This window comes from Nicotiana attenuata, unplaced genomic scaffold, assembly GCF_001879085.1.
Source record: "Nicotiana attenuata strain UT unplaced genomic scaffold, NIATTr2, whole genome shotgun sequence".
In the NCBI taxonomy this organism is placed as follows: Eukaryota; Viridiplantae; Streptophyta; class Magnoliopsida; order Solanales; family Solanaceae; genus Nicotiana; species Nicotiana attenuata.
This window is the reverse complement of record NW_017674054.1, coordinates 66,133-74,544: the sequence shown is the minus strand read 5'-3', so window position 1 is coordinate 74,544 and position 8,412 is coordinate 66,133. Positions and strand designations below refer to the sequence as shown.

The 8,412-nt window shown below is 37.0% G+C and overlaps 1 protein-coding gene across 2 annotated transcripts in view; it reads right to left on the bottom strand.

Annotated features, from left to right (window-relative positions):
- The window catches only part of LOC109217896 (phosphatidylinositol/phosphatidylcholine transfer protein SFH8-like), a 6,405-nt gene extending 1,973 nt beyond the window's left edge, over positions 1-4,432 (bottom strand). The window contains exons 1-12 of one of the 2 annotated variants that reach the window (XM_019382189.1): positions 4,194-4,432; positions 4,006-4,097; positions 2,606-2,909; positions 2,091-2,190; positions 1,706-1,972; positions 1,519-1,596; positions 1,327-1,428; positions 1,184-1,233; positions 974-1,073; positions 709-798; positions 501-620; positions 68-200 (exon numbers count right to left, since the gene is read on the bottom strand). In XM_019382189.1, coding sequence (XP_019237734.1) covers positions 68-200; positions 501-620; positions 709-798; positions 974-1,073; positions 1,184-1,233; positions 1,327-1,428; positions 1,519-1,596; positions 1,706-1,972; positions 2,091-2,190; positions 2,606-2,909; positions 4,006-4,039 — 1,378 coding nt within the window. In that variant the 5' untranslated portion in view covers positions 4,040-4,097; positions 4,194-4,432. The remainder of the gene's footprint in view (positions 1-67; positions 201-500; positions 621-708; positions 799-973; positions 1,074-1,183; positions 1,234-1,326; positions 1,429-1,518; positions 1,597-1,705; positions 1,973-2,090; positions 2,191-2,605; positions 2,910-4,005; positions 4,098-4,193) is intronic. The other variant, XM_019382190.1, reaches the window with a different exon arrangement.
- Positions 4,433-8,412: the final 3,980 nt, after the last annotated feature.

Genomic DNA, 8,412 nt, shown 5'->3' with positions numbered 1-8,412 from the left:
CCCCCCCCCCTCTTTTCCTTTCATAGTTTGTTCATAAGCAGTGTATTCTCTTCTCAATAATTCTTACCTTTGGGGGTGGAGGGTCTTTGAAGGGATGATTCCTTCTTCCATGCAGAATCAACAGCCTTGTCAACCATGGGAACATATTCATCGTATCCTGGGAAGTTTGTGGTGTAGCCAGACATTCCAATAGCCTTAGCCTGTTTGATGACGAGAAAAAATTAAATATGAAAATAACAAATAATATGCTCAACTTCCTATTCAAGAAAGGAACAGGGATATGGTTATTTTTATTTTTATTTTTTAAATAACGTAGGAACAGGGATGTGTTTAATCTAAGTGACACAATCTTGAATCTCAGGCTCATCTCAAACAAGAACGTCAAATAGACAGCCGCGGTTTGACGTAAGACGGTCTTTTTTATCTGGTGATGTCCAGACGATTCCTTTAAATAAAAGAAAAGCCAACTCATGAAACTGAGCGAAAATGGATAAGTATACCTCTTCTCGGACAGGAGTAAGCCGAAGATGTGAATAACTCCTTACAGCTTTTGGGGAAGCAATATCTTCAGCTTCAGATCCAGATTCTGCAGTAGAGGTGTCACTACTACCTTTCACCTGCTAAAATAAAAAATGTGTAACCATCTTCAAGGAAAACAAAACATATGGTGTATTTCTTAATACTTCGGAAATACGGCGGAAATCCTACCGTTGGGTAACGAGGCTTAGCATAAACTACCTTCCCTTCACTATTTAGAACTTTAACAAGCTGCTTGGCACGCCGTGCTTCACCAATCATCTGCATCAGAAAAAGAAAGCCATTAGTTTGAAATGTAAACACGCCTGCATCACCAAAAGAGATTGTTTCTCATTATTAAAAAACATCTTGAAGACGAACTGTCTTCCTGAAGATGTGACGAACAGAGCATCATCAGAAAATAACATTACATCGGCTGCGAGGCCCTTGAAACTACCTTTAGTATATCTGGATTTTGCCATGGCCCTTTATCTGAGCGCATGCAACCTCCTCGATCTGCACACGTACAGGTACCACCTAGGAAATCTGGCAACTCACTGCATAAAAAATCAGTAGAATGTTGAGGGAAACTACCAGCAATACTACCAAAAGCAAACAAATACAGCAGAATTCTTTGTCTAGTGAATAAGAACACAGATCCTTTTACCTAGCATCAATAATTTCAAGCAATTTGTTCTGGTACTTGTTCCCAAGAACCTACAAGAGACCAAAAAAAAGTAACAAAGTAAATACAACAACTTCTTGTAAAACAGAGACTTCATAAGTTACAGGAGAAGAGCATCGACAGACATGTATCTTGGAGGCTGTCTTCGGGTCTAGAAAACTCTTAACAGTGTTCCAAAGGAGCCTAAACCCAGGTCCAGCATTGATTATGAACATCTGATGAAGAGTCTGCACATGTCAAAAAAGGGGAGAAAGTGTTAATGATCCCAAAGTTAGGAGACTCTCATAATATTTATTCAGGCAGGGATGAAATCATGCCTCGGGATAATTATCACCATCAATCTTCTGGAGCCGCATAATAAGCTCCCTCGCACTCTTGCTAAAGTTTTTCAAGCCCTAAAAATGAATATAGGAAATGAAGATAGGGAAAACATGTATTTGCCCAAAAACTGCTTCTCAAATCATCAAAGGAGGAGAAAGAAAAACTAAACAAGAGGTAACTTACCACTCCCTGAACATCCAAAATGGTCGTGCTTGAATCGATCTGCCTTTTTGTGGCTATTGTACAAGCTGGAAACTTAATCATAAAGGTTTTCTCGAACTCTCTTACGTGGTATTTTATATAACGATCCATGGTTGTGACTTGCATGAGTTTGGTAGGATCAACTTTCCCTAGTCGTTCAATGTATACTGGTCTTCCCTCCTTATCAATCCCATGATAACCTTGGGGATAATGTTTTACAACTTCGTCCATCTCTGGGAATTCAAACTCCTGATGAGCAATTAAGTTCAGAAAGCATTTCAGCCTAAATGATGTTACAAACATACAACAAAAAATACAAAAAAGAACGAACACTGTTCCAGCCACATGCTGTGAGGGATAATGTTACCTCCGTAATCGTGTCAGCCCCAAAATCCTTCCTCCACTGAATCATATCAGCCCACATGTGCTTCGCTTTCTCGATGTCAAACTTCCTTGCTTTTAAGAACCTGCAACAAACACAGAAGAATTGTTAATAAGTTAGGATGCTGTTGAACTGGACAACACCAAGAAGAAACAACCAGAAAACTTGAAATCCAGATCCTCCTTAAATTCTCCATACGGCTGCATGTAATGTATGTGTGTTTGCTTTTGAATTTCGACCTATTCTAAAATTAAACATCTATACTCACATTTGATCTATCTTTTGTTCCAGTTCTGGCAGGCCTGTAAAAAAGTTTTTAATGAAGTTGACAAACAAATCCAATTTTCACAGAAGACCTATATGAATAAATTTTTAAACATCAAAGATGTAATTCAAATGACTCGTAAACACGCAGAAACATCACAGTAAACTCAATGCAGCATAAATCTTATCACTCTGTGCATACATACATGTAGAAGTTACAGGTAACAGGAGATTACCTCAACATCATATAGTAGTCATCGTGTTTCTCTGGTAACAACTCATCCAAAAGTAATGCTTGCCTAAACTGATCAACAGCCTGTAGCTCCTCAGCATCCCGAATATCCTCGATGGAAACTGAGCTCACTCGTCCCTCGCTTTTTCTTCTACTATTTTTCTTCTTAAGAGAATGTTTGAATTTTGTTGATGCATTCAGTGCTTTCTTTTTCAGGGAACCAATTCTTGTCCTCCTCTCATCCTCTGAATTCTCAAAATCAGATTTTCTTTCCCTTCTCTCATCACGTGTAGATGACCCCTCAAAGCCTGTCAAGTGGTGGAAAAGATTAGGAGCGGGAAAATCAATTCCAAAATATCCAAAAGGGTAAAGCAGAAGTGTACTGAGAAAACAAACTACACCAATAAGTCCTAGGTACAAGTCAACTAGAATTCAGCAAGTACAGAACAACTCTTTTTTCTCTAAAAGCCCATCGTGATGTGCGAATAAACAGAAAAAAATAGCAACCTTTCCTCTCTACTACATGATTCTATAATTATCTTTTATGTTTCTGTAGATTTTTTCATAAAGAACTTCCCATACATTATCGTATAAAAACTTCCAAGCACTTGTATCTTATGCTCTAAATGGTCAACTGGCTAAGATGGAAAATTAAGGGAGTGAAATAGATATGATGTTTGACTTAAAATTGAAAAAATACTTCCTCCTCAACCGAATCACCCTTATGCTCATTTTTATCAAAATTCCCACTTCTATGGAAGCTCATTGTGATAGTTGCAAAAACCAGAATGTGGGTCGTATTGCATCAGTCGATAATCCTGAACAGAGTGCTTGACAGTTATAGTGAACATGGCCATATTGTTGTCGAGACCTACTTTCCCCCAGATAAACCCAAACCACCAGGCAGGACCCAGCAGAAACAAAGAACGCCACTAAGTAGATTTTGTCAAAATCCACACTACTCCACTAAAAATTGTATTTTTCCCTCCAGGGAATAAGAGAATCAACACAAACAACTCTGTATCAATCCCAAACTAGTTGGAGTCCGCTATATGGATCATCTACACTTATTATGCTGTATTTTGGGACGTATTTCATTCCAAGAGAAATTGTATTTTTTACCCGTGCTTATGATAAAAACAATAAGAACAACAACCACTAAAACCTCAATCCAAAAATAGTTGACTCGACTATATGAATCCTCTATATTTATTCAGCACAATTCTGACCCATCTCATTCCAATACAGTCATCAAAAGTCAAAAAACTGAAAAAGTACAAAGAAGGTCAAAAGCCCTAATTGTTAACAAGAGAAATAGCTATAAACTAAAATTGACCAATAATGTACTTAAAATTTGAAATAAAAATAAAGCAGAGAAAATAAAAGAAAATCAAATAAACTCACAAGGCCTAGCAAACCGATCTAACGGACCCGACATGGCTGCCGGAATTCTCAACTCTTGTAGATCGACAAATTAAAATAGCTCCACAAAATCCCTGTAATATCCTGTAAATATTCAGAACGAAAATTGGAAGAGAAAAAACGCTCTAAAATTATCAGAAAGATAAATTCTGAATTTCTGCTGCAGCTACCTTTTCCAAGTATATAGGTTGAAGAGACGGCAATAGATGCATAACCAAGAAAAAAAAATCTAAAAGAAAATTAAGTGTAACGGAAAAGTGGAATTAATGAAGTAGAGGAAGGGTATTTCCGGAAATAGAAAAATTACTGGCGCCGTAAGGAAAATATTATCACCGGATAACGCGACGGCGGTGATAGAGGAAAAAAGGATATACGGAGGAGAAGAGAGAGAGAGAGATTATCGTGTTAATTTGTAAGCTGTATATTTATTTGAAAGAGGAATAAGAGATAGTGGGACCCAAAGAGAGGTGATAATATGCCACGTGGCGGAGGAAAAGATTTTGTCGGGGTAAGAATTTAGGGGAATAGCGGAAAGTGCCGACAGTGGTTGGAGTGAAAACGCCAAAAAGGTTATTGTGGTGGCCCAATATTATGGTGATTGAGTAATGATTTATTTGCCTGATATACCCACATTATTTATTAATACTCATTTTAAATTAATTTTTTAAATTCAATAAAATATACATCAACTAATATGGATATCATAGTAAATTATATATTTTATTTATTATTTCTTAAAGAGCGTAAAAGGTCAAAACGTGCCAAATAAAAGTGCATAATAAATGATGTGCATAATTTATCATGATACCCATATTAATTGATGTATATTTTATTGTATTTGAGAAAATCATTTGAAGTGAGTAATAAATACTGTGGGTATAATAGGGGAAAAATTGGCTTCTCTTGATATGCCTAAAGTGACGAGTGAAAATGAAAATCTATTTTTAGTATACATGCCGAATAAAAGTGAACGAGGGAGTAAGTTATTTGCAATGCAGTGTATTAGATTTCTTAAAATTAGTTACTTTTATGTTGGGTTAGGAATCTATTGTAACCCTTTTCTTCATTCGGGTTTGAAATTGGTAATATGAGCAAACCTTACACAATTGAAGTCATAAATATTTTATATTAAACGCAATTAAAAAATATAATAATAAATTATTTATTATAAATGGTCAAATTAAATTGAAAAAAAGAAAGAAAAAAAATGTTACCTACAAAATTTACTATAAATGATTAAATTAAATTGATAATATAAAAAATCTTTACGACAATACACAATCAATTATTTTTTCTAACTTCTAGTTCGGTGGCACTACAAACACACTTTGTCCAATAGTCCTACCAACATAAAATGTTAGGTTAACCGTTTAAAAAGACAAGCCTAAAATCATGGGCAAATCTAGAAGCTCAGCTGCAACATTTTTTGCTTAAACAATATATTTATGTTAAAATATTTATTAAATATATAAATATAAAATTTAGTTATTAGTACTTGAAGTTGTTGATGTGAGGCTAGAAACTCGTATTTTAGCCGTAGTATTACATTCCAATTATTGCATTTTTACGTGTGCTTAAGCTCAAACGGTAGTGAATTACACTTAGTACGTATTTTATGCCTTGCAGGAAATGATCCCGAGTTCAAAAGTCAATTTCGAGCTAAATCGATCAATCTGGAACTTTGAAGTCTGAGTAAAAGCCCAATACACTAAATCGGAATAGTGTTCGGAGGTCGCGTACCAAGTCTGGATGTCAAAAGAGGATGAGATTATTTCACTCTGGGAAATTTACATTGTCGCGCCGCATAGTGCGCCGCAGCATGCGCCGCGTCTGTGGAATCTTCCAACAATCTGACAGAAACAGCTCTCTGAACTTCCCCACAAGCGCACCGCATGGTGCGTCGCGGCGCGCCTGTACAAATTTTTTAGAGCCAAGTCCTATTTCACGCAGGAAAGGGTGTTTCGTCTGGGCCCGACCCTATTTGGTATAAATACATATAAAAATGTTATTTTGAGACTTTTAACACGCCGGAGACCTAGGGAGACTATTTCAGAAGGGAAAAAACGTTTGGAGCCATTCCGTAGGAGATTATCATCGAATTCTTCATTCCTTCAGCTTTACTTTGTAATTTAATTATGCAAATTATTTGGAAAATTGTTACTATGAGCATGAGTAGCTAAATACCTAATCTAGGGTTTTGATGGAACCTATTGGAGGATAATTTTCTTGTTATGTTAATATAGATTTGCCATAGTATTATCTCTATTTGCTCAACTATATTCTTATTGATGTTGATTGAAGGGCCCTCAATTAGTTGTTCCTATTTAGTGTGCATTTGTGATGACCCTAAAGGTCATCTCTTATTTTAGAAGTTAAATCTGTGTTCCGAGGCCTCAAAAATCTCCTTTTTGTTTCACTTCAATTTGCGTGCGCAGTCCGGGCGTATATCCGGAAAGCCCTTATGTGAAAATTTGAGAAAATGCTAAGTTTTGCCTTTAAAATGGAATTAAGTTGACTTTGGTCAATATTTTTGCGTAAACAGACCCGGACCCGTATTTCGACGGTCCCGTAGGGTCCGTAGTAAAATATGGGACTTGGGGGTATGTCCGAAATCGAATTCCGAGGTACCTAGCCAGAGAAAAGAATTTTTAAAAAAAATTATTTGCTGGAAAATATAAAGACTCTTTGAAATGAAATGATGCGTGTTCTTGATGGTATGGGGCCGGCATCTTGGTTCCGAAGCCCGGTACAGGTTTAAAATAATATTTAAGTCGAACCTGTGAAATTTGGTAAGAATAGGAGTTAATTTGGTATAAATCGGACCTTTAGTTGAGAAAATGGAAATTTTAATGTTCTTAAGGAATTTAATGAATTTGAGGTTAAATTCGTAGTTGTTGATGTTAGTTTGATGATTTGATTGCACGAGCAAGTCCGTATAATGTCTTTAGACTTGCGTGCATGTTTGGTTTGGAGCCCCGAGGGCTCGGGTGAGTTTTAGATAGGCACGGGGTGATGTGGACTTAGGAAAATGCAGCTGTGCATCTGGTATTTTGCAAAGGCTTCTGATCTCGCAATTGCAAGATCAGGCTTCGCAGTTGCAAAGTGGTCAGGCTTGGGAAATGCGACCGAAGTGTCGCAATTGCGAATCAAGCCTAGGCAGGCCTTCATCGCAAATGCGGCCTCCCCTTCGCAAATGCGAAGTCAGCAGGTTTTCAAAGGGTTCGTAATAGCAAACCCCTGGTCGCAATTGCGACATCTGCGACCTGTTAAGTGGGATTTTAACGGGATTCTTCTTCATTTTACAACTTTTTCAAAATCTAAACTCCTAAGGGCGATTTTTCAAGAGCAAGTTCTCCCTAAATCATAGGTAAACAATTTCTGACTCATTTTCCTCAATCTATTTCATCTTTTTACATGATTTTACTTCAAAATCTAGGGTTTTTCATGGGAAATTGGGTGTTCTTGGATAAAAATTAGGATTTTTAAATTTTTGGGATTTGGACCTCAATTTGAGATCCGATTTCAAAACTAATTGCATATTTGAGTTCGTGAGTGAATGGTGATCGGATTTTGGTTCGAACTTCGAGTTTTGATCAAGCGGGCCCAGGGTCGATTTTTGACTTTTTGGGAAAATCAATGGGAAATCTATTTTCATGCATTAGAATTGGTTTATTTAGCATTTATTGATGTCATTAAGTAAATTATGACCAGATACAAGCGAATTGGAAGTGGAACCGAGAGGTAAAGCGGTTATTGAGGCTTAATCTTGTCCGGGGAATCAAGATAAGTGTTTGGTCTAACCTTAGCTTGAGGGAATAGGAATTGTGGTCTTATTTGATATGTGATAGTATGAGTACGACGTATAGGTATGGTGACGAGTATCTATACGTTGGTGTCAAGCATGTCCGTGAGTCTTATATCATGATTTTTGTGGTTCTATTATGTATCGTTCTTGCTCAAATTGATGATTAACAATGTCGAACAAAGCTTATGAAGGTTTCTTGGTAATTGACTATTGTTGAGTATTGTCTCAAGTTGAGCTTCATTTTGTAAAGTAATTGTTGAAAACGAGATTGGTTATAGCTGATTCCCTTGCTGGGATGTTATTGTTGATTCCCTTGCCGGGACGTATTGTTTCTATTGTTTGGGTGATGAAGAGTGTAAAGCACGAAGGGTGATGTTGTGCATGATATTGTGAGTGAGTGTAATGCACGAAGGGTGATGCCGTGCCGATATTATGAGTGATAATGCACGAAGGGTGATGTCGTGCCATGATTTGGGAGTTAATGCACAAAGGGTGATGTCATGCCGATATTGTGAGCAATAATGCATGAAGGGTGATTCCGTGCCATGATTATGAGAGGTAATGCGCGAAGGGTGATGTCGTGC